Source organism: Leptodactylus fuscus, chromosome 3 (assembly GCF_031893055.1).
Source record: "Leptodactylus fuscus isolate aLepFus1 chromosome 3, aLepFus1.hap2, whole genome shotgun sequence".
NCBI classification, from domain to species: Eukaryota; Metazoa; Chordata; class Amphibia; order Anura; family Leptodactylidae; genus Leptodactylus; species Leptodactylus fuscus.
The window spans coordinates 180222037-180249362 of record NC_134267.1 but is presented as its reverse complement, the minus strand read 5'-3'; the positions used below and the strand labels follow the sequence as shown (position 1 = coordinate 180249362).

General features: G+C 40.2%; 1 protein-coding gene across 2 annotated transcripts in view; it reads left to right on the top strand.

Annotated features, from left to right (window-relative positions):
- PLOD2 (procollagen-lysine,2-oxoglutarate 5-dioxygenase 2) overlaps positions 1 to 27326 on the top strand; it is a 94241-nt gene that overhangs the window by 55631 nt on the left and 11284 nt on the right. The window contains exons 7-14 of one of the 2 annotated variants that reach the window (XM_075268846.1): positions 64 to 161; positions 7342 to 7443; positions 14507 to 14632; positions 15961 to 16082; positions 21886 to 21990; positions 22514 to 22639; positions 24633 to 24774; positions 26231 to 26293. In XM_075268846.1, coding sequence (XP_075124947.1) covers positions 64 to 161; positions 7342 to 7443; positions 14507 to 14632; positions 15961 to 16082; positions 21886 to 21990; positions 22514 to 22639; positions 24633 to 24774; positions 26231 to 26293 — 884 coding nt within the window. The remainder of the gene's footprint in view (positions 1 to 63; positions 162 to 7341; positions 7444 to 14506; positions 14633 to 15960; positions 16083 to 21885; positions 21991 to 22513; positions 22640 to 24632; positions 24775 to 26230; positions 26294 to 27326) is intronic. The other variant, XM_075268847.1, reaches the window with a different exon arrangement.

Below are 27326 nucleotides of genomic sequence, written 5' to 3'. Positions count from 1 at the left end.
CAAATTTTCTTTGTGTACATTTTGATTAGTTTTTGATCCCTTCCCGCACTTTTTTTTTTACAGATGAAGTTGTATTACATTTTGAAAATGGGAAAGCAAGAGCGCAGAATACTCAGTATGATACCTTGCCAGTTTTAGTACATGGAAATGGTCCAACAAAGGTAAGATCTGAAAATATTACACAGTTGGAAAATTACAATACAGAATATCTTACAACATGTTCAAAACATCTTTGTTTTTATGTTGCTTATATATTACTGCAAAAAGAAAAATGGCTAAACAAATAAAATGCCGGAATAAATTTGTGTTTTCTTACAAATCTTCTTTAAAACAATGGTCATTAAGGTCAACCATCAATATGGTTTTAGAAATTATATTACATTATCGGTGTCTTCAGGTATAGTTTCATTTGAAGAAATGGTCCTACTCACTGCTTCTCACTGTATAGGGTATATGGGCTTGTGTGTAATGCAGGGAAAATAAGGGTAGGTGGGGTCACTTCAAGAAGTTATATCTTGGTAGTTATGAAATGCACTTCTGCTGTCATATGGAGAGGTTACAGTTCTACCGTTATTATTTCGAGATATCATCAGTAGAGATAAGCGAACACTGTTCAGATCAGCCGTTCCGAACAGCACGCTCCCATAGAAATGAATGGAAGCAGCTGGCACGTACACTTTGCCGGCGGCCGGTCACTTCACCCCCCCCCCCCCCCCGCGTGCCGACTACGTCCATTCATTTCTATGGGAGTGTGCTGTTCGGAACGGCTGTTCCGAACAGTGTTCGTTCATCTCTAATCGTCAGTTGAAAAAAGTCAGGATTGATCTATTTATATGCAGTTGCTTCCAGTCCCGACTGCGTTTCCAACTGATTAGATCTCTGGAAGTAATATAGAAAGAATTTCCACTTTCAAATGATATCTGAAGCATGTTTCTATGTGTGTAATGCCTAAGATGTAACTGTTTGAAGTGACCCCCCCACCTTTATCTTCCCTGCTTTATACACATACGCGCCTGCACTGAATACAATGAAAAGCAGAGCACAGCTCCTAGTAGAGAAATAAAGGAAAGAAAAAAAAAATTGCAGGATCGCACAGAAAGGAACCAAAATGTCTTAATAAGCTACATTACCAAATTTATTAACAACGCAAATGCTCCCAGAAAACTTAAGTTGCTAAAAAGTATAGTTACACTTGGAGACTAGCTGGTATGGAGACTTTGACAGTGTTCAATGTAAGAAAATATCTTGCTAGTGCCATCTATTGTAGATGGTTGCTTTTTAAGTCAATGTCTGATTCTTTAACAAGGCGTGGAACATGATTAAGGATAGTAACCATGCTATACATTAATCTCCAGGCACCTGTGTCAGTATAGAGTACTATATGAGTATATGACGGGACGCCTGCAATACAGTATTGAGAAGGCCTGACTTTGTTAGGGCTCGTTCACATGTGGGCAAAGGGGCGGATTTTGACAGCGGATTTCGCTGCAGCACCCTCCTATGTCGGCTCATTCAATTGAGCCAACATAGGAGGGGAAAACCGCGATGTTCGCGGCAGGCGGGTTTTGACCAGAGAGAGACGGGGCTCGCGCGGCCCATGCGGACTGTGAACGTGTGAACTTACCCTAAGAAGACCAGTTGTTTGCAATGTTCCATGAGAAAAATCTGCAAATGGCTCTCTCAGGGAAAATGAACTCTCTTGCTAAAGCCACCTTTTGAAATGTAGAATAGAGATGAGCGAACACTAAAGTGTCCGAGGTTCGACATCCGATTCAAACAGCCGCACACTGTTCGACTGTTCGAACGGATTTCGAACCCCATTATAGTCTATGGGGGAAAATGCTTGTTTCAGGGGTAGGCAACACTCGTGCATGCCCGCCCATGCGCAGTCGGCTCTGCCTAGGTTGGATGCCTAGGCAGAGTGAATTCCACCCGGAAGAAGACGTGGGGATGCAGTGTGGAGAAGACTTCAGAAAGGTAAGAGAAGAACCAGCGTTGATTGGCAGAATGTATAGCATTCTGCCAATCAATGCTGGTTCTGCATCGAACCTTAAACTTTGAACAGCTAGTAGTGTTCAATCGAGTACGAGTATTTCGAATACCGTAGTATTCGATCGAACACCTACTCGATCGAACACTATTCGCTCATCTCTAACGTAGAAACATCATATAACCCATCTCTGCTTTGCTAAATGGCCAATGCTTGGAAAGGAGAGGAAATTATAAGACTATTTTTTTTGGCACCATGACTGACATTTAGTTGTTGCAGTTGTGAATTCTGATGTCTTTATATGTTAGAAATTGTGGTCTAGAGAATGACATAGGCAGCAATATCAGAATTCTATCCAAACTCCATAGAAAAACATGTAAGTCATCTTTTATGTGTTTTGTAGACCTTCTAATCCTCTCATTGAACCCTCACTGTCCTTTTAATTGGGGTGAAAAATGTAACATTTGTAATGCATTTTGTTAAACATTGTGGCATAGACACAAAACTGCTACTTTTATTTTGTGATACATTTTTATCCTTTCCATCAGTGTGAGCCAGGACATAAGTCCCGGACCACAAGCTACATTTCTGCCTGCCAAACTCTAAGAACAGATGTAGAAATCAAGTAGACGGCGAGAGGGAAACCGTTTAAAATAAAAAGTCTAAGAAGAGTTGAATCTTCCAAGGGAAATGCTTTGATAGATGACAATTTCTTGAGGCCTTAAATAGAGAGAATAGCGGTGGAATACATCACTTTCCCAGGACCTTTTCTTCAGATTTTGTCAGCTTTTAAAACCTACCCAGGAAATAGGAATATTGGTGTAATAATGTTTGTTCGGAATTGAAAGTCGTTGATTTGTGCTGTTCCTTCATCCGCTGTCTGAAATAAAATCCCTTAATGTAAAGTCTGGGAACATGGTGAACTGTGGCGTACCTTGTTCTTTTGCAAATGAAAGACAGGGAACAGAGAGATGTATTTTTCATTTGGAAACACAGTGTCATAAATACCTTTTTTCTCTGAGTGACTCACCAGTTATTTCAGGATTGGTTTTCAGTCTCGTCTTCTAAGTGAGGTTACAAGTACCAGAGAAATCTGTGACTTCACATAAGTAATTCTCTGACCTCTGACGCTCCAGTCTGTGCTGCACAGGCCTCATCGGTATTTGGCGAGTTAAAGGTCTACTCATATGGTTTTCTATTCCCTCATGTGTTGATTCAGTCAAGAAACACGGAAAGAAGGAAACTCTATGAAAGGAGGAAAAAAGTGTCTTACAAGAGACGGGCCAGACTGTCACAGACTGATGTCATCTGGAAAGCATTTGCTGCCTTTCCTGCTTACATTAGTTTGCGGTTTTGGTCTCATCATCTAACCTAGTATTTTAATAGTCCCTACTAGAGATGAGCGAACACTAAAATGTTCGAGGTTCGAAATTCGATTCGAACAGCCGCTCACTGTTCGAGTGTTCGAATGGGTTTCGAACCCCATTATAGTCTATGGGGAACATAAACTCGTTAAGGGGGAAACCCAAATTCGTGTCTGGAGGGTCACCAAGTCCACTATGACACCCCAGGAAATGATACCAACACCCTGGAATGACACTGGGACAGCAGGGGAAGCATGTCTGGGGGCATAAAAGTCACTTTATTTCATGGAAATCCCTGTCAGTTTGCGATTTTCGCAAGCTAACTTTTCCCCATAGAAATGCATTGGCCAATGCTGATTGGCCAGAGTACGGAACTCGACCAATGCACAAGGGTGCTACATCAGAGCCGAGGGTGCGCTTGAACCCTTGTGCAGCCTCGGCTCTGCTACATCAGAGCCGAGGGTGCGCTTGAACCCTTGTGCACACTCTGCTTCATCAAGCTAATAGAATGCATTGGCCAGCACTGATTGGCCAGAGTACGGAATTCGGCCAATCAGCGCTGGCCAATGCATCCCTATGGGAAAAAGTTTATCTCACAAAAATCACAATTACACACCCGATAGAGCCCCAAAAAGTTATTTTTAATAACATTCCCCCCTAAATAAAGGTTATCCCTAGCTATCCCTGCCTGTACAGCTATCCCTGTCTCATAGTCACAAAGTTCACATTCTCATATGACCCGGATTTGAAATCCACTATTCGTCTAAAATGGAGGTCACCTGATTTCGGCAGCCAATGACTTTTTCCAATTTTTTTCAATGCCCCCGGTGTCGTAGTTCCTGTCCCACCTCCCCTGCGCTGTTATTGGTGCAAAAAAGGCGCCAGGGAAGGTGGGAGGGGAATCGAATTTTGGCGCACTTTACCACGCGGTGTTCGATTCGATTCGAACATGGCGAACACCCTGATATCCGATCGAACATGTGTTCGATAGAACACTGTTCGCTCATCTCTAGTCCCTACGCATAAGGTAATAAGGCGTTATAATTGCATTATATGCAATGCCTATACCTTGTTGTATTAATGGACTATGTTTATTGGAGTTTTTGTTTTTTTTCTTAATGTAGAGAGTGAGCCCCATATAGGGATCACAATATACATTTTTTTTTTTCCCTATCAGTATGTCTTTGTAGAATGGGAGGAAATCCACGCAAACATGGGGAGAACATACAAACTCCTTGCAGATGATGTTCCTGGCAGGATTCAAACCCAGGACTCCAGCGCTGCAAGATTGCAGTGCTAACCATTGAGCCACCGTGTTGCCCCTATGTTTATATGAGTTTGTGACGTTCATTGCAGATATGCAACCGTAGGTGTCCTAAGCATGAGTCCTACAGAAAGTGAAATTTGGTATTTAAATATTTAATGGTGTAGATATCGATAAGGAAAATGTTTTAAGAAACTTTCCAAAAAATAAAAAAATAAATAAAGGTACCTAGAAGAGCCACCAGCTATTAACTGAGCCCCCATGGGTAAAAGATAGAAAATAAAATAAAAATTAACTTGCTCTTAAAGCCTCTTATGAAAATATCAATATGTATATTAAAAAAGGCTTGATAGCTTATCTTATGTACCTATGATTTGCCCTGCACTTGTCCTTTGATACAGCATATCATGGCCTCCTAGATTTCCTATGAATCTCTTCTTTCTGCCTTTTTCTTGTGAACGCACCTCTTCATACCTGTGGTCTACAAGACTCCATGACTACAAGATGTCTGTCCCAGCGTAGGAGGCATAATGCATTGACTTCATAGCATTCCTTCCATGCTGGTACGCGTAAAGGGGGAAACAAATTTAATCCGCATTCCTGGAAAAGTAAAAGGTGCAAAACAGAGAGCCTTTCCAAGCTAATAATACTGTAGAATAAAATTAATGCACTTGTCTTGCAGATAAATATAATTTTTATTATTCTGACATTAAATGAGAAATATCCAGGTAATTCAGTAGACAAAAGTCACTGCTATACACAGCTAACACAGATGGATGTTTCGGTCTATTCAGACCTTCCTCAGCCTATCTGTTGCATGACTAGGAGTAGAGAGATCTACCTGTATTTGTAGCACTGTCCTCTGCATCTCTTGGGATTGCAGGGGTCCTAGTTGTGGTCTGAACACCTTGTAGGTGTCAGAGAATGGCAGAACAGGAAATAATCAGCTTCTTCCTCTATGATACAGAACACATGTATTTTTGTCTTTGTAGACTCTGAAATAGTTGAAATTTTCTGCCTTTGTGGGAGCCGTGGAGTTGCGCCCCGTCTTCACCCTACACTTTGCTACTCTTCTCACTGGACACACAACCTGAATCTGGTGGATCTAGTATATTTATGAGTCTTAAGCCTATGCTGGCAATTTGTGGAAAATCAGTTATTGGACTATTAGATATAGACTACTGGTTAAAATGACAGTTTTTCAAATGTGACTTATTGACAAGGCAAGCAGATATTAATTTAGACTGGAGTATAACTACAACTTCCAGCATGTTCTGACAGTCTGCTGATATTTTTTTGTCAGGAGATATAGACATGTATTGTACAAAACTATAACAAAAGTAATAACTTGAAAACTTTTTTTCTATTTCTTAGACCATTTCCTGAGTTGCTAGCTTGTTCAGCTGTAGTGCTGTGACCTGGTGGTGACCACCGTTTGTCAGTTCTTACATGGTCCTATGATTGATGTGTGCTTGCTGATTTGTGCAGTGGAGCTTTTAAATATATGGCTTTGAATGATGGTTTTAGTCCGCTGTGTAATCCTACTTCTCCTAGTCTTAGTTATCACCACATTAATGTAGGAAATCTTGGACAGCAGCTCAGTGATTGCTTCCAGATGAGACACACACATAGAATGTCTGTAGGATGCGTGCACTTCTGACCATTCGTAGTGTGGCCATGTGCCCACAAATGAGATGGTTTCATTCCAGCCATAAGACGGAGACAAAGGTGGTTGTTTGCGAACACAGAGCACATATTTCTAAAATGACATGGCATTTACCCCAGAAGGTCTTACTGCATTTATAGAGGATAGGACGATTTCCTTATTTTTCCTACAATTTTACCAGCATCGGACAGATTAAAGACTTTGGTTCTTTTTAGCACCATAATTTATTGTGACTCTTAGATACCATCCCAAAGCTATTTCAATAGTAGCATGTGACTTTTTTATTTTATTATACTTATTGTTACTATAATACAAATCAAACAAAGGCACGAATACACAATATGAATCAAAATTGAATAGAAAACTAAACGAATAATTGCACCCCTTCCCCTTCTGGCAATATCTCTTCCTACAATCAAACAACCAATTATGAGAAATTGGTCGTTGTCTGTGTAAGAGAACAATGGAATGCCAAGCAGTAAATCTGAAACAATCATGCAAAACATTTAGCATAGTAAGAGGTCTAGTACTAATAAAGGGGACCATAGACCAAAAATGTATTATCATTTGTGTAGGGTTGTATGTAGCCAATTCAGGATGAGAATTCTCTTTAAAATCTTGTATCTACAACTTGTCTTTCCTTCCCTATGTAGCATGAAGTTTACAAGCCATTTTATGCCTTTGACGGTGGTCATATCCTTATGGCAGCTTTAGGAAAGCACCTGTTGGTAAAGTATTCAAACTGGAGTCTCATAAAATGGCTTGTAAATGTGTGTAAGGAAATGTCAACGAGTGTAGAACATAACTACAATTTCATTTTGCCATGTTCACCTCGTCATACTTTAATGTGGCTCACAAACGTGTCTCCATTTTAACTTTTTATATATGAGAACAAATGTAAAAGTAGAAATAGTAGAGTAGTGTGACATGGAAAGAAGCCTAATTTATATTCCTTTTCTTATTTTGAGGCATTTTTCACTTTGTAATTTTAATTTTTTTTCATATACATCAGTTTGTGTATAATTTGTACTGAAAATGTGTCCATATTTCATTTTAGATTCAGCTCAACTATTTTGGAAATTATATACCAAATGTTTGGACCCCAGAAACTGGATGTGGGACTTGTGATTCGGACACCATAGACTTATCAGCTCTTGAGGTAAGTGCTGTGTGATTTCTTTACAATAAACAATTATATAATAAAATAATTTGTAGTGCCAAATTTATCCAAATCCACCCATGATCAAATAACAGCATTTCCATAATGAATTAAAAAGATGTCAATTTGTAGTTAGTAAGTCAAGTTTTTGGAGAGGAAATTTGTGTTGAAAATTGTAATGTCTACAGGAATAGGGTTGCCTGCACATCATTAATTTGGAAAAATCTTAAGTGTTTTGTCATTTAGGCCAACAGATGTTCCATTTTAATATTCAGTTGAAGTGGTTTTGGAGTTATACACTATTAAGGCAACTTGTTCCTTAATGTTGTTTTTTTTTTATCCTCCACTTTGAGTTCATGGTTTCCTGTCACAGGTCTTGGGTAGACATTACAAGTCTGTTTTTTATTGTACTTCATCGTTCATTGCAAACCTTATAAAATGACACATATAAACTGTACTGAGAACAAAACATCTATGTGCCGGATGCTAAACCATATGATTGAGAAGACTGGAAATCTCTTTTGACACCAGCATATTTGACGTGCAGCTTGAGGTCTTCATGTATTTATGTTTAGTGGCTGATTATACGTGTCCTATACAAAGAGGGTTTCCAAACTGGTTTACTGTTACTTGAGGTAAACAGAAGGAAAATGTGAATTCCGAATGTATGATTTACTCTGGATGACTGACAAACAGTGGCTAGTAAATTAGGTCATGGACTTGGAACAACCACTGCAAGACACAAATGAAGTTGCAAAAAGTCTGTTGTGGCAAGGAAACTGAAACTTTTTGACTTACGGGCTAAATCGTTTAATAGATTTTTATTTGAATGGTAAATCATTAAAAGTAGTCATGTCTGGTACTGCAGCTCAGCCCTGTTTACGTAACTGAGGGTGAGCTGCAATACTGGCACATTTGATGTTCAAATGGTACGCCTGATGTACAAGAATTAAAAAAACAAAACAAAAAACACTCTTCCAATCGTAGACAACCACTTTAATAAAAAAGAGCTTACTGGTGGGCTTAGGCTTCTTGTGCAAGCTACATTAAATATTGTCTGTAAATATAGTCGCCTATTAATGGTGTCATAATGTGCATATGGCCAACTCATGCATCAAGTACAAGCATGTATACTATCATATTGACACAATCTTCTAGATTTGATATACGGTAACAAAAACATAATTGGATATATAACTGTGGGAGGATAAGGAGATCCATTGAGAGTTTGCAATGGGTTAACTATGGCAAAATTGCTGGCAACTGACATGCTACAAGGTACCGTATAAGTCTGGTGGATTGGATTTAAACAAATCCCACTCAATCTACAAGCTGTAGAAAAAAAGGATCAACAAAAAAACCAAAAGTATCTTGCTTTTGGGGTATTGAACACAGTGTGTCAATTATTGCTGCATGCTCAGCTACAGATTTCAACCTGGAAATCCTCAGCATAAACCAGTTGATAATCTGTTTGGGGTCTGGGTGTCGTACCTTGACAGATCATATACTGAAGTCCTAAACTGTGGATAAGTCATTATGAAAAAACAATTTGGGATGGCAGGCAAAATAATTCACATGTTCATTTACATATGAGACTACTGCAGCCAATCACTGACCTCCAGTGATGAGGCCAGTGATTGATTGCATAGGTCACGTGTAGATGAGCATGTTATTGCTGTAGCCAAGTAAACGATTGTCGGAGAGCAAAATTTTGTATGGGGCCCCCTACCCCCTTACTAAACTGTATTGTTGATGGTGGCTTTTACGGGCGCTGAAGTGATATCTCAGATACTTGAAAGGGATAAAGCTTTAGTACCCACAACTGCAGTTATCAAGAATACGGTGAGTGACCAATACTGGGGCAGATTACATGCTCTGCAGTGGACCCCACACAGTATTATGTGCTCCACAGTGTCCCCCACACAATATTATAGGCTCACAGTTACCACCACACAGTATTAAGTGCTAACTGTATCCCCCCCCAACTAGAGCCTGACCCCCCCCTATTCCCTCCTCTTGCTCACACAGCCTGCACCCCCATGTCCCCCTCTTGCTCACATGTGAGCTCTTCTTCCTTAGCTTCCATAAGTCTCTGGGTTAACACATCCTTATTATACAAACAAACAGGCTAATGTTACACATCCATTAAAGGGATTTGAAAATGCTTAAATCCCCCTCTCATTCATGAGGAAGTCTGTCTGTCAGTCACCATGGAGGACTATGTATTGCACACACTACCCTACTAATATTATAAATGTGAAAGTTTGTATGCTTAGAAGTTTGTATGTTTGGCTGTTTGTTACTCAATCATGCAAAAACTGCTGAACGGATTTGAATGAAATTTGGCACATAGATAGTTTGTAACCTTGATTAACATATATAGGCTACATTTTATCCCAGTAAATGACATGGCTTCACGACTGTATGAATTTATGTTCACATAGTATATTACACTACTCTTGGCAGCAGGCTGATAAAGCCAGGTCTGTTATCTCTCTTAGTAAACACATGGCTAACCCCGAGTCCATTTTGTACACACATATTATCTGATATGCTCCAGGCAGTGCAGACACACTGGATGGCAGTTAGCTAATTTTAAACATGCCAGGAAAAAGATTTGCAAAATTCTAAAACAACGAAAGCTATGACGGTAGCCAGAATTCAGAGTTTTCTTCAAGCAGAGCTCAGGGGAATCATCATCACCCACAACGTGCTCATTATATGGTGTCACAGCGAGCTGCTGAGATGCCGGAACAATCACAGACACTGTGTGAGGAACATGTTAAGCAGCAAGACAGCTTGAGAGCTGCCAAAACTCCAAACCATTGATGGCAGCAATTTGCTGAATGTAGGCGGATTATCGATGCCAACAACATGCAGATGATGTCACGGGCAAAGGCTAGTCAGTTTATATTAATATCATCTGTGTAATATATATACAGTATATGTGTATATCAGGGTCTGGGGTTGCTAGGTGGGGTGGCATAGACTCACAAGTCCAGTTTCTTTTAGTCCAAAACAAAGGTAGAGTTTATTTTCACTCAAAAAGGTAGTGCAGGAACAAAAGGAAACAATACAAAAATAAATCCCTGCCCGGCTAGGCTCTAACTGAACATAGAATAGGTTACCTCACCTAGAATAACAGAAATCCAAAAAGCCAGTAGAATCATTCAGGACACAGCTCCAAAAGTATGACCTCTCTGTCAGCTCCCCAGCCAAGCTCTGCCCAAGTTTTGCTGTTGGAGCAACTTCTTAAGCCTCCTTGACGAGGAGACTCTCTGCAGCTGAGTTGCTGCCGGATCATCCCCAAAGTGTGGACTTGGTAGTCTGGGTGAGATGTACACCCCCTCCATTACCTGACCAGCCATTGGCTTACAATTTTATATATATATATATATATATATATATATATATATATATATATATATATAGTTACACAGAGGTGCTTCACCAAAATTAAACTCTCGATACTATGGTAAATTCCCCCATAGATTACTCTTATCATTAGGCATCCAAGCATTTTATCATTGAGAGTTTCCTCTTACATAAATAGATTGTCAAAAAGAATCCAGTTATATCTAGTTCTACAATACATATTGTACAGTATGTGCTTCATGGTCTGCTTTCACCATTAGAAGCTAGATATGCAGAATGTAAACCACAAAATTCCATTTATGGAGTGACTGGTATCTTAGTGTTCATATACGGATATGATATAATGCTGTGCTGCTCAAAATTGATTTTACAGGACACAATTTTGGTGTGATCTTCCAACCATACTTTCAGAAATCCAAATCTAATTTCATCCATTGTGACATAGATTACATTGTAAGTGAATGTAGCCCATTTGTCAAGTCATATTAAAACCAAAACCTCTCCTATAATGCTAAGCTCAGTTTAATTTACAAAGTGTCCTTTCAAAGTTGTAGTGCCTCGTTTTATGCAAATTTAAAGTGACTTTTTTTTTTTTTTTTTTTTTTTTTTTTTTTTTTTTTTTTATTTGCTATTATGTTGGGGGATGCGGTGAACTTTTTTTTTTTCCTGTAATTTATGAATCTATCAAACTTTATTTTATTGGATAACTGGCTGTTCCCATTAGCAAAGCTCTAGCTAAACATTGCCAGGGAGAGTCTGTCCTTACACATGTACTGTATGTAATACAGAGAGCTGAATACTCCTCCAGCTATCAAACTTGTTCACAGACAAGTAAGGACAGATTGTACTTGTCTCCTGATTTTGACCATAGAAATGGTTTTCTACTAGGTATGTTTTCTGTAGTTTTGTTCTACTGGAACGTTCCTCTAACACATTGATTTGCATCTGCATATGGTGCCATATTCTGGCTTTACTAAGCTTTTCAATACTAAGCCTTTGTATAAGCCTTTGTATACAGTGTGTTCATCCAGTGAATACTTTAAATGTGTGCTATATTTTTCTAGTGAGAGCTAAATAATCCCTTTCCATAAAAAATAGTCTGTCAATCCGACTTTTAAAATAAACATCTCATAGTTGCAAACATAAATTAAGAGTAGAAGATGTAACATCTGGGGAAATTGTGAACTCTACATACAGATGTGAAAAGCTCTGTTGCATGTGTTAGCAATACATATTTAATGGCGCATGGGGGACATCTTGACTAAAGTGGAGGATACAGTAGTGCTTGTAATACGATAAAAGAACACGCTTTATCCTGTTGGTAACCAGTTTGATTAGATTCAGCAAAACAATCCAATATATTTTTTTCTGAGATTATAATAATTTATTATTATTATTATTATTATATTATTATTATTATTATTTATTACTATATTTTGGTTTCATTGAAGATTCTTTTTTTATATATTTATTTACACAATTTTAAAAATGCATGTTTTTTTTTTTTTTTTTTTTTTTTTGGGTTAAACATTCAGTAGTATATGGTTCTGTAGCAGTGGCTCCAGAGATTTGCAGCTCTGCTCCCAATCTCTTGAATAGGAGCAGGACTGTTTCTGACACCCGTATCAGCTGAATGATGTGAGATCCAGGTGTCAGATCCCATCCTTTTAGATACTTTAGACCTATCCTGTGGATCTTGGACAGTCCCTTTTGGTTTTGTTGTTTTATGTGATCACTTGTGGCAGACACTACAGCACTGGTACAGTTTTTGGAACTGGCGTGTGCTGTTTTTTATTTGTTTTTTCACCTTCCCGGGGCTTCTCTGTGATTTGTCCAATTCTTAAACAACCCTGTTAATCTTCTGAAGCTACTAAATCCATATAGTGGATTTAACAGTAAAGAATGAGTTTTACTATGTGATGCAGAATTTGGAAAGCTCAACCCATTTAAAGCATGTGCTTGCAAAAAGAACATGGCACGCTTCCTTGAACTACAGCATTAGAGATGCAGTTTACTACACTGTCCCAAATAATGTACTAAAATATGGTTACGTTTACATCTGTATCAAAGGCTTTGCTAGGCGTATCTGTCAGAGAATCCATAAAGGTTTGGAAATAGACTAAATATGTGTTAAATACAAAAGATTTCTAAAAAAAGAAATCTTGCATGCAGGACTTTTTTGTCCATCAAAATGATTGACACTTGGAAGGAAGCCCAATGGACCCAATTACAGACTGAGATCTATTGGACTTTGGTGATATCCATCCATTTAAGCATGCAATAATGGAGTAGAGTTACAGAAGACTAAAAGTAATCTACTGTCTACTTCATATCCCAATGTCATACCACACAGTCTGAATTGATGTTAATTAGAGATGAGCGAACAGTAAAATGTTCAATATTCGTTTCAAGTAGCCGCTCAATATTCAACTACTCGAATCGAATCCTATTATAGTTTATGGGGGGAAAATGCTTGTTTCAGGGGTAGGCAACGTTCAATCAAATTATACTTACCAAGTCCATGAGTGAGGGTCGGGCTGGATCCTCCGAGTAGTCTTCTCCTTGCAGGGTCCCCACGGCATCTTCCGGCTCTGAATTCACTCTGCCAGGCATCGGGCCTGGGCAGAGCTGACTGCGCATGCCCGCACTACAAGAAAATGGCTGCTTACAGTCAAAGCGGCCACTTTCTTGTAGCGCGGGCATGCGCAGTCGGCTCTGCCCAGGCCCAGTGCCTGGCAGAGTGAATTCGGAGCCGGAAGACGCCGCAGGGAAGCTGCACGGAGAAGACCTCTAAAGGTAGGAGAAGAACCAGCGTTGATTGGCCGACTGTATAGCAATCAATGCTGGTTCTGCATCGAACTTTTACATTCGAATAGCGAGTGGTACTCGATCGAGTATGAGTATTTCGAATACCATAGTATTCGATTGAATACCTACTCGATCGAATACTACTCGCTCATCTCTAATGTTAATCACTAGAGATGAGCGAGTACTGTTCGGATCAGGACCTGGTACTTCCGCTTTGACGCCGGCCGCTTAACCCCCCGCGTGCCGGCTACGTCCATTCATTTCAATGCGTGCGTGCTGTTCGGATCGGCTGATCCGAACAGTACTCGCTCATCTCTATTAATCACTTGTACGCTAGGTAATCACTAACCTTCTAGGTTTGATATTTGAGTTTATAAGGCTTAGCCATTTCCAACCCGATACATCTAGCTCACTGCTCTATGACAGGATGCAAGGAAACTGGCTGAAGCAGGAGCTTCTGATTACAATAAAACAAAGTATTGGTAATATTATTGATGCAAATGAGAAAAAAAATGTATAGAATAGGTGTGGGGAATGATGTGCAGTGCAGCCTATTGATGATACACTGCAGACTTTTGCCTCTAGTTCAGTGGCATGGACCTTTGATAACAACAGTGAAGTAGGGTTTGTTTGTAAATTTCAATAAATTATGTATTCACAGCTGGTATAAGCTATAGTAGTCGTTGTTTGGTGAGACCATTTATAAAACTATATATGAGAACTGTACAAATTAACTGATTTAGAGTAGCGATATGGGGACACAGAGCAAAGAGCTCTTTTCTGTTGTGCAGTTACATGACCTGTTTTATTAATCAGATTAGGTTAAGTGTTCATTTGCGGTGACTGTGAACATAATGTAAATTACCTGCTTGTGTTTTAGGACTATCCAAGGGTAACCGTTGGAGTCTTTATTGAACAGCCGACACCCTTCCTGCCAGAGTTCTTCAATAGATTGTTGGCACTGGATTATCCTAAAGAGAAACTCACTATCTTTATTCATAACAGTGTAAGTATTGCAAAATACATGTTTTTTTGTACTGTCTTTTACATATTGTATTACATTCATGTTGTTTTAATAATTTTTAATGTCTGTTTCTTGGCCGAATATCTAGTTAAGTTTTTATTTGCAGTCGCTGAAGCACTAGTTGATATTGAAACTTGTACACTCTATATTATATGGACAAAATTATTGGGACCCTGCATATTACATCTCCAGGCGCTTATATAATATACCAGTCAAGATCATACAATTGATGAAAGTATCTTGGTATGCTGTAGAATTACAATTTTTTTCTTTACTGGAACTAAGAAGCCTTGATCAACCCCTGAAAAACCACCCTATAAAATTCTCTCTCATCCACCAAACTGCCAGATAGTGTTGAATTTTTCTACTCTACGGAATGTTTTCATTGGTCCAGAGTCTGGTGCTTCTCCAAACGCCATTAAATGGTTTGCATTGAGCTTAGTGATGTAAGGCTTGTATGCAGTTGCTCAGTCACTGAAACCCATGCCATAGATCTTGTGGTGCAAAGTTTTTGTGCTGATGTTCATGTCAGCTTTGATAAAGGCTGAAGGACTTTGGTGACTTGTATGCACTATTTGCCACTGCGCCCTGCTCTTGTTTTTTAGTAGTGGTGGTTCCTAACCTCTTCCACTCTCCCATATCATCATCCACAGATGACTAGAATTTTCATGAACTGTCTTGAAATGGTGTTATCCTAATATAGCACAATGCTGGTATTCAGTAAGTTCTTTAGAATTACCCATTCTTTCACAAATGTTTGCAAAGAAAGACTGTATGGTTAGGTACTAGGTTTTATATACCTGTGGCAATTGAACGGCATTTCCCATTCCCAACATCTGGATTCAATTCCTTATATTGTATTTTGGGTATGGGTAGCAGAAAAATGTAACCAGAATGGGACTTGAGGTAACCACTTAAAGCTACAGCAATTCTCTTCTCTTCGGCTATGTTCAATCTACTGTTGTAACAGAAACAGACATTATCTGTAGTAGAGTAACTACTCTTAGGTGGCTCCATCTGCATCCATTTAATGTCCATTGATTTCAGCCTATGATGGATGAGAGTAACGGGCATTAAATAATGGACATATAAACCCAGCCTTACTCTTTACAGCTCATGTAGCACTGAAACGTTGTATGCTTTAAAACGAATACTTATCTGTCACTTTTACCCACTTGTCCGGCTTCCTGTTACAATCTCTTTCTTACCATTAAAACCTTCCTCTCCAAAGGGACATTTGGTACCCATGTATCTTCAGACTATATGTATTAATTTCATATATGTAACTTTTTTTTTAATTTGCATTGCAGGAGGTATATCATGAAAAACATGTTCAGAAATTCTGGAATGAAGCCAAGAAAGTCATTAAGAACCTAAAAGTAGTGGGGCCTGAAGAAATGATTACTCAAGCAGATGCAAGAAACATGGGAATGTAATACAATCTGAATACATTCTATCATATGAATACAGCAGACCATACGTGTAGCACAGTAGTAGTGTTGATAAACCATAGCATAAAAGGCACTGACCATAATTTATGAATAATAGAAGTAAAACCCTATGCAGGTGGTGGCACAGATGTGATTGTCTAGACCCCACCCCCCCGTAATCATTAGTGGTCAATTCTCATTTTTACGAAGTGGTGATGAAGGGTACTGATCACAATAATCATTTGAGAGCATGCTGCTGCTATTAATAATAATAATAATAATTAATATTATTATTACTATCATCCCCTAAGATGCTATTGTGAAATGAGGCAAAGGCACCTGATGGGTTCAAATTACTTTTACTCCCTGGTACCAGTCAGTTCTCACATGGCACAATCTCTGGAGTTGGTTGGCATGTCAGGAGCCTTATGAAGGTTCACAGATCTGCCATAGCAATAATGAGACCTTCCTTTGTCAAATAGAGAACAAATATGGCTTTGATAGGAAGGAGTTAAACGGAAGGATGATTACATCACACTAACTGTTTGGGTGGAAATATTCTTTAATGTCTTATTCAGTTATATAGTAAATGGAGATGAGCGAACACTAAAATGTTCGAGGTTCGAAATTCGATTCGAACAGCCGCTCACTGTTCGAGTGTTCGAATGGGTTTCGAACCCCATTATAGTCTATGGGGAACATAAACTCGTTAAGGGGGAAACCCAAATTCGTGTCTGGAGGGTCACCAAGTCCACTATGACACCCCAGGAAATGATACCAACACCCTGGAATGACACTGGGACAGCAGGGGAAGCATGTCTGGGGGCATAAAAGTCACTTTATTTCATGGAAATCCCTGTCAGTTTGCGATTTTCGCAAGCTAACTTTTCCCCATAGAAATGCATTGGCCAGCGCTGATTGGCCAGAGTACGGAACTCGGCCAATCAGCGCTGGCTCTGCTGGAGGAGGCGGAGTCTAAGATCGCTCCACACCAGTCTCCATTCAGGTCCGACCTTAGACTCCGCCTCCTCCAGCAGAGCCAGCGCTGATTGGCCGAATTCCGTACTCTGGCCAATCAGCGCTGGCCAATGCATTCTATTAGCCCGATGAAGTAGAGCTGAATGTGTGTGCTAAGCACACACATTCAGCACTGCTTCATCGGGCTAATAGAATGCATTGGCCAGCGCTGATTGGCCGAATTCCGTACTCTGGCCAATCAGCACTGGCCAATGCATTCTATTAGCCCGATGAAGTAGAGCTGAATGTGTGTGCTAAGCACACACATTCAGCACTGCTTCATCACGCCAATACAATGCATTAGCCAGTGCTGATTGGCCAGAGTACGGAATTCGGCCAATCAGCGCTGGCTCTGCTGGAGGAGGCGGAGTCTAAGATCGCTCCACACCAGTCTCCATTCAGGTCCGACCTTAGACTCCGCCTCCTCCGGCAGAGCCAGCGCTGATTGGCCGAAGGCTGGCCAATGCATTCCTATGCGAATGCAGAGACTTAGTAGTGCTGAGTCAGTTTTGCTCAACTACACATCTGATGCACACTCCGCACTGCTACATCAGATGTAGCAATCTGATGTAGCAGAGCCGAGGGTGCACTAGAACCCCTGTGCAAACTCAGTTCACGCTAATAGAATGCATTGGCCAGCGCTGATTGGCCAATGCATTCTATTAGCCCGATGAAGTAGAGCTGAATGTGTGTGCTAAGCACACTCATTCAGCACTGCTTCATCACGCCAATACAATGCATTAGCCAGTGCTGATTGGCCAGAGTACGGAATTCGGCCAATCAGCGCTGGCCAATGCATTCTATTAGCCCGATGAAGTAGAGCTGAATGTGTGTGCTAAGCACACACATTCAGCACTGCTTCATCACGCCAATACAATGCATTAGCCAGTGCTGATTGGCCAGAGTACGGAATTCGGCCAATCAGCGCTGGCCAATGCATTCTATTAGCCCGATGAAGTAGAGCTGAATGTGTGTGCTAAGCACACACATTCAGCTCTACTTTATCGGGCTAATAGAATGCATTGGCCAGCGCTGATTGGCCAGAGTACGGAATTCGGCCAATCAGCGCTGGCTCTGCTGGAGGAGGCGGAGTCTAAGATCGCTCCACACCAGTCTCCATTCAGGTCCGACCTTAGACTCCGCCTCCTCCAGCAGAGCCAGCGCTGATGAAGCAGTGCTGAATGTGTGTGCTTAGCACACACATTCAGCTCTACTTCATCGGGCTAATAGAATGCATTGGCCAGCGCTGATTGGCCGAATTCCGTACTCTGGCCAATCAGCACTGGCTAATGCATTGTATTGGCGTGATGAAGCAGTGCTGAATGTGTGTGCTTAGCACACACATTCAGCTCTACTTCATCGGGCTAATAGAATGCATTGGCCAATCAGCGCTGGCCAATGCATTCTATTAGCGTGAACTGAGTTTGCACAGGGGTTCTAGTGCACCCTCGGCTCTGCTACATCAGATTGCTACATCTGATGTAGCAGTGCCGAGTGTGCATCAGATGTGTAGTTGAGCAAAACTGACTCAGCACTGCTAAGTCTCTGCATTCGCATAGGAATGCATTGGCCAGCCTTCGGCCAATCAGCGCTGGCTCTGCCGGAGGAGGCGGAGTCTAAGGTCGGACCTGAATGGAGACTGGTGTGGAGCGATCTTAGACTCCGCCTCCTCCAGCAGAGCCAGCGCTGATTGGTCGAGTTCCGTACTCTGGCCAATCAGCACTGGCTAATGCATTGTATTGGCGTGATGAAGCAGTGCTGAATGTGTGTGCTTAGCACACACATTCAGCTCTACTTCATCGGGCTAATAGAATGCATTGGCCAGCGCTGATTGGCCGAATTCCGTACTCTGGCCAATCAGCACTGGCTAATGCATTGTATTGGCGTGATGAAGCAGTGCTGAATGAGTGTGCTTAGCACACACATTCAGCTCTACTTCATCAGGCTAATAGAATACATTGGCCAATCAGCGCTGGCCAATGCATTCTATTAGCTTGATGAAGCAGAGTGTGCACAAGGGTTCAAGCGCACCCTCGGCTCTGATGTAGCAGAGCTGAGGGTGCACAAGGGTTCAAGTGCACCCTCGGCTCTCCTACATCAGAGCCGAGGGTGCGCTTGAACCCTTGTGCAGCCTCGGCTCTGCTACATCAGAGCCGAGGGTGCGCTTGAACCCTTGTGCACACTCTGCTTCATCAAGCTAATAGAATGCATTGGCCAGCGCTGATTGGCCAGAGTACGGAATTCGGCCAATCAGCGCTGGCCAATGCATCCCTATGGGAAAAAGTTTATCTCACAAAAATCACAATTACACACCCGATAGAGCCCCAAAAAGTTATTTTTAATAACATTCCCCCCTAAATAAAGGTTATCCCTAGCTATCCCTGCCTGTACAGCTATCCCTGTCTCTTAGTCACAAAGTTCACATTCTCATATGACCCGGATTTGAAATCCACTATTCGTCTAAAATGGAGGTCACCTGATTTCGGCAGCCAATGACTTTTTCCAATTTTTTTCAATGCCCCCGGTGTCGTAGTTCCTGTCCCACCTCCCCTGCGCTGTTATTGGTGCAAAAAAGGCGCCAGGGAAGGTGGGAGGGGAATCGAATTTTGGCGCACTTTACCACGCGGTGTTCGATTCGATTCAAACATGGCGAACACCCTGATATCCGATCGAACATGTGTTCGATAGAACACTGTTCGCTCATCTCTAATAGTAAACTATAAACATGTATATAATTTAGTAACTAGGGTTGACTATTTATGCTGAATACTTGCCAAGAAACTGAGACTGAGCAGTCTTTCTGATGTAATGTATATAACATACACACATTTTAAGGTAGAATTAATGGCACTAACATACTTGCCACAATGTGTTTGCAATCCAGATCTGTAGATGGCTAGTTACAACAAAATTTGGCGTCTACCACAAAGCTATCAAGGTGGTTATAATACTTACATTAGTAAGCGCAGTGCAGGTCTTGTCTTGCACACTTTTCATACGTGTATAATTACAACACTGGAATATACATGTAATCTGCCTATTATGTTTAATTTATGTAATGCGACTGTATCTGTCAGTCTTTTTACACCACAGTCTTGCTTAGTAACTCTGTCATTACTGGCTGTAATATAATAGTAGGCTCAACCTATCCTGCAATTCCACATCATTATCTGCTTTGCCAAGTCAATTAAAATCACCTCTAGAGAAAGTTCCTTCTATGTTCCCGGCCAGGGCAAATGTTCTTTAATTTAAGAGGAAGAAATAGTAGAACATTCCTTACATATGATGTAAAAGGCTAGGAAAAAGAAATGTGCTATCTCCCAGAGCTCCGCAGTTGCTCACTTTTTTTTTAGATTCTCAGTTAAATGTTTTACAGTATGGAAAGAAAACAAAAATCTGAATTGTAAGCAATTTGCAAGAAATCTCAACCTTGTAGTAATTATTTATGAACAAATATTTTTTTCAACAAAAAAGATAGTATCTAATATCTCATTATCTGTATTTGAGAGGTTTCTGAGAGATGTTATTGACCTGAAAAGAGAAATATTTGCTATTTTTTGTTATGCACTTGTTGGGTGTGTGTACTTAACAGTGTGACTTCATTTGAAACAACTGTCTTGAGGACCCTTCACCACCTCCAGCAACTCAAGCTCGTCTCCTTCTTTAAAGGGCTTTCCATGAAGTTATACTTTTCCTTACTCTGGTGGTTTATTCAACCGGGGGGGGGGGGGGGGGTGTTTAATTTGTCTCCAAGTCATGCGATTGAACCCAGTGCCTCTGATCCCCTTGGTCACTCCACCTCTCCCTCCTTTCCTGATTTCACAGGTAAGGCTGGGTTCATATGTGCGCTCCAGCCTTCATTTTCAGGTTTCCATCTTCTGCCGACAGAAGATTCTGCATGTCTGACTTTGTGTCCAGTTAAAAAAAACAGATTTCGCCGCAGAGACCACAAAATGCTCGCCGGCGCTCATAGCCGAAAACTTTCCAAACCCATTCAAATGAATGAGTTTTAAAACTGTCCGCAGGTTTCTGTCACCTGTCCAGTTTCTCGGCATGAAATGGAAACCTGCAAAATGGAGATTGGGCGCTGGTGTGAACTCGTCCCAATTTATCTGAGCTATAGTTGCAGGCTGATTGTAGTAAAGCCAGCCCCAATAGGAGAGGCAAATACCTGTGAAGTGAGGAGACAGGGGTCAGAGCAACCCGGGGTGTCTGTCTGACTCTGTTCACATGACTTTGGGTTGGAACCAGGCCAGAATTCTCGGGTCCAGCCTGAAGAAACCACCAGAGGAAGTCAGATAAGTTTAACTTCTCCAGACAACCTCTTCAATAGGTGCATCTCCACTGTTCCCAGTGCAGTTGCATTTTATCTTTAGCGCCCACTGTTCTAGGGGCACTACAGATAAAATCAGGGGCGTAACATGAGGGGGTGCAGTCGCAACGGGGCCCAGGAGAGTTAAGGAGTCCATAAGCATTGGCATCAGTATTGAGATTGCAGTTTCCATTTGGCCCATAAGCCAAGGAGACCCACAGATTACCCTAACCACACTAAGGTTGGTTAAACTCCTTAGCACCTGTAACCATCACTATCAAGAATTTGCTGTAGAGATAAGGTAGGGGGCTTCGGACAAAAGATTGCACCCAGGCCCACAAGACTTTAGTTACACCACTGTCTCTAATATCAAACATCAAGCAGGAGCAGGCAGGTTAATTATTGAGATAAGAAAGACCTGCTGTTGTGCATTGTTCCATACTATATGTGCAAAACTATCCTTTTTCTTTTCTCAGGGACATCTGCCGCCAGGATAAAGAGTGTGACTATTACTTTAGCTTAGATGCTGATGTGGCGGTGACAAATCCAAAGACTTTAAGGATACTGATTGAACAGAACAGGTTAGTAGTTTCACACAATTCATTCACTGTATAAAACAAACTTTATTGCAATATGTTTGACGTACACAGTAATGGTGAAGTTACAGTTCGGACATCCTTCAACAGGTGCTTAATGAATGCTTTCTTAGGTGCATGTTAAATAAACTTCCAGATTGCAGGAATTGGTGTTTGAAAAGAAATCAAAGCTAACCTAGCCTGAAGAAAACCTGTATAGATTGTAGAAATCTGGATGAGCGCCAAATGAATGTACTCTATGAAAAACATTTACTTTGTAACTTTGAAATTACTTTGTAACTTTGGCTATTTCAGCATAAAATTGTTGCCTTCATGAGTTTTATGAATGGGACTGTAATATGATAGGTTATTGTGTCTGGATGATTTACAATGCGATATGTAATTGTGATGGGTGACCTTATATAATGTGTAATAGTGTATTTCTATGCACATTATATATAAACATTGTTGAGTACCTTTCTCCAATTCTGAATAATAATAAATAGTCTCTATTTTTTTTCTCTTCTAGAAAAATAATTGCCCCTCTTGTGACTCGACATGGAAAACTGTGGTCAAACTTCTGGGGTTCATTAAGTCCTGATGGCTATTATGCAAGATCAGAGGATTATATAGATATTGTACAAGGCAACAGAGTGTAAGTACAGTAAATGCATATGAAACCATAGTTTAGACATTAGAAGAACTGTGTTCATTAGGGGGCATTCACACTACCCTTGGTGTCCACGGCTATTGTCTGTACAAGATTTTAGCAATGGACATTAGATGGTCCATTTGCAATTTCCATTTCTTTCAATGAGATTTTATCTTGTGTCCTTTTTAGAGTCCATTTGTGTCCTTATAGTGTCTGTTTACAACCTTGTCCGGTTTTTCAAGCGGACAAAATAACCTACATTCAGGACTCTTCTGTCGTTTGAAAAAAAAAAAATGGACAGTGAGTGTCGTGTTTTTTTTTTTTTTTTTTTTCCATTTAACATTGAGGTCTACGGGCAACTGACATATAACGGACAGTAACTGATAGCCATCAATTACTGCCCGTTATGATAGGTGTTCATTTTTTTTTTTTTTAAACGCCGCACCTTCTGAGCGGACAACTGTAATGTGAACCCTTGCTGAGAATGCCGTACAAATCTTTTTATTGTTTTGCTTTTGTTTTTCTTGTTTTTTTTAAAAAGCCATATTTTCTCCACTGACTTCCCTCCCCACTCTACTGGTTCAGTTTCACTACTTCCCTGTCCAGTTTTGGTCCTAATTTTGTAGTCCAGGGATAATTTGTTGACCCTACAGGAATGGTGAAGTGAGTATGGAAACTGATCACTTCAGGCTTGCCCTCTAATTCTCAGCACTGTCCTGTTCTAACCAGGGGAAATCTACAATTATGTTTGGCAGAATGAAGCCTCAACTTCTTTAAAGTGGGTTATGGAGGTTTTGATCCTAATAGTACCTAAAGGCATAAATAGTCAGCATCATACAATGTCTTTAACCCCTTAACAGTCACATTAAAATGGCAAAAAGCCTCCCAAAATTGTATTTATTTGTTTTTCAGATTTTGTAGCCCAATTTATAACTCAAATTAATGTTACTGACACATAATTACAACATTGTCTTACATTTTAAAGTTTATGGGATTTATCATGTAGAATAAATGTAATTTATTTTAGGGGTTTTTATACATGTGGTGATGCCAATTGTGTGAGCGTTTTTTTTTTTTTTTTTCATTAACAAGTTAGCCTATTTTAACTTTTTTTTTTTTCTGTGAAAATAATTTTGGTGCTGTAGTTAGAATTGACTACAGTATATTAGGGGTTAAATGGCAAGTATACTTCTGATTAATAATGAAGTGGTAATATCATGATCAAAAGTCCATGTTGACCAATCCCCTGAGGTGACACCGGACTGTCATGTGTTCTCCTGAAAACTGGTTAAAGTGAGAGTGCGAGTATATACCCCTCTACTTTAACCAGTGATCTCTTCAAATCTATGTAGTCTACAGAAATGATCTTGGTATTATTTTAAAGCCAATATTCCTGGAGTTAGAGCTGTTTAACAGTGTCCCTGAGTGTCCTGCACTGGGTGAACTGTAATACACTTTGCTTAAGTCCCGAGCAGAGCTTGATCAGAACTGTAGGTTAATAGATGAGTAGCATATCACATATAACTTAGTGTAATTTATTCTGTCCCTTCCATAACAAAGAGGTTACCCTAGTTATATCCTTACGATAACCCATCAATATCATATTGGTGGTGGTCTGACCCCCAACACCCTAAAAGCAGCTGTTTGCTGGAGTTGCGGGGTATTGAAACCATATAGATCTATACACTATGTGGCATCTTGGAGACGTACTGCAAGCTCACTCTCATTCACTTTAATGGGACAGAGTGTCCAACTGTAAACTGAAAAGTTTGTGAACACTATGGCTTCAGGAAACAATTGAGTGGCATGTTTATGTGAAGGTGGCCCCCTTGCCAATATGATATGGAGGTCCTATCCTAAGAGTCAAGTTATTAATGGTGAATTCCTTGACGCCCACTTAAAAACTGCATGATATAAATCTAAGTTAAATCTTTGAAATCCATCAGAAACAGGTTTATCATAAACTAATATTTCTTGTTGTGATCTTAATTTGTAGTGGTGTATGGAACATTCCCTATATGGCTAATATATACCTGATTAAAGGACAGACTCTTCGGTCAGAGTTAAAGGAGAGAAACCGTTTTATTTTGGACAGACTGGATCCTGATATGGCACTCTGTAGAAATGCTAGGGAAATGGTAAGGTTGTGCCAGGTTTGCGAAACAACAATTTTCTCTACATTTTTGTGTGTTCACTCCTTTACCATAACCACTGTTTTCCAGTACTAGCCAATTTTTACAAACCAAATTATTAAATCTGTGCAAACATCTGTGGTTTGCACCTGCGTGATACACTACTGGGAAATTCTAAACACATTCCATGTACAACAGCAAACTGGTCTCTTGAGTAAACTGCACACAAATTGGAATAACCGAACAGACAAGATGATCTATATATTTAACATAAAACAGATGTCTGCTTCCTTCCTAACCATAATGCTAACTAGTAGGCTAGTAAAATGGTATTGACTTTCTTAGGGTGAATTCACACTGAGTAAACGCTAGCTTATTCTGAACATAAAACACGTTCAGAATAAGCGGCGTCTAAAGCAGCTCCATTCATTTCTATGGGAGCGGGGATACGAGCGCTCCCCATAGAAATGAATGGGCTGCTTCTTTCACTCCGTGCAGTCCCATTGAAGTGAATGGGGAGTGCCGGCGTATACGGCAAGCTCTGCTCATGCCGGAGCGTACACGCCGGCACTCCCCATTCACTTCAATGGGACTGCACGGAGTGAAAGAAGCAGCCCATTCATTTCTATGGGGAGCGCTCGTATCCCCGCTCCCATAGAAATGAATGGAGCTGCTTTAGACGCCGCTTATTCTGAACGTGTTTTACGTTCAGAATAAGCTAGCGTTTACTCAGTGTGAATGCACCCTTATGTTGTTTAAACATCTCTAAAATAATTGGTATGACTTTTACGTGAAGTGCAGTATATAATGTGTTTATAAAGATTTACATTGTAGTGTATATTCAAGTTTATGGATTATTTATACTTGAATGTTTGGTCCATAAATTGTCACAAGATATTCTTGCTACAGTATATTGTACAAGCCGTTTCCTATACGATTTGTGATGTGTACAAAAAGAGAAGTCATTTATTGGTGAGTCCCTAACTTTTACAGACCTTTTATCTCTGAAATTACATTACTGAATTGTACAGCAAAAGTTGGCAAGTATTCCACTATTTAACCTAATATGAGATTCCTAATCGTCTGCTCATTACTCTTTATTTCTATTATCTAATTGCATCCATCTTCATTCCTATTGCTAACAGCTTGGATACACTATGCAAAGCCCATGGTCAAGCAGATACATTTTTGTCTTTTACCATTCTATCTGGATTGCATTAATTTTTTTTTTCCCAAAAAAATTTAGCCTGAGCAGCAAGAGCACTGGCATGGCAAGCCATGTTGTATGTCAGACATAAGCTTTGCTTTAAGCTGCATGGTGTCCGTCAAATCCATCCAGCTCTTCAGCCTTTGTTTTAAGCTGTTATTTTTGAATCTGTGTTTTCATGTCTCCACAGTCATTCTAAGCAAAATATAAAGAGAGGATAAACAAGTCAACTTACTTGATGCTTCTTCATTTTAGAGTTTACAAAGAGAGAGAGACTCCCCATCTTCGGAAACTTTCCATATGTTCAGACCCCCAAAGGTTTTTTTATTTAATTTTTTTTTTTCTTCTAAAACTAGTTCTCTCTATCTTTCTCAGATACAAGAAATAAAAAAAAAAAAACTCTTCCCCAAAGTTCTACTTCTTCTATTCCTTGCTGATGTGCACTTGATGGCATGCTCCCTCATTTAGTTGTGTTTTTTTTTTTTTTATATGAATTTTTCAAAATAAGTTCTATTAGAATTTGATTTGAAAAGTCTGAGTCTTTTTTTCACATTGTGATTTATGTATTTTTAAGTAAAAATATAATTAATAGAGATGAGTAGTATTCGATCGAGTAGGTATTCGATCAAATACTACTAGCTATTTGTAGTAAAGATTCAATTCAGAACCAGCGTTGATTATCCAAATGCTATACAGTGTATAGCATTTGGAAAATCAATGCTGTTTTTGCAGCAGGCTCGTCCCTGCTAGTCGGGAGAGCTGGCAGCTTGCTGTTACGAGGGAGCTGACTTTTTCTCATAGGAATGTATTGACCAGTGTTGATTGGCCAGTGTACAGCATTAGGCCAATCAGTGCTGGTTCTGCCGGAGGCTCGTCTGTAAGGAGGCAGAGTCTAGGATCGGACCACAATGGAGACTGCTTAGACTCTGCCTCCTCACAGACGAGCCTCCGGCAAAACCAGTATTGATTGGCCTAATGCTGTACACTGGCCAATCAACGCTGGTCAATGCATTCCTATGACAAAAAAGTAAGCTCCCTTGTAACAGCAAGCTGCCAGCTCTCCCAACTAGCAAGGACGAGCCTGCTGCAGAACCAGTGTTGATTTGCCGCAGGCTCGTATTTGCTAGTTGGGGGAACTGGCAGCTTGCGGTTACGAGGGAGCTAACTTTTTATCAGCGCAACTGTGCTCCTCCTAAACACTCTCCTCCTGGTACTCGTGGACTTGGTGACTCTCCTTTAGTCGAATAGTGGTTTCCCCTGAAACGAGAATTTTTTCCCATAGACTATAATGGGATTTGATATTCGATCGAGTAGTTGAATATTGAGGCTCTACTTAAAACTAATATCGAAT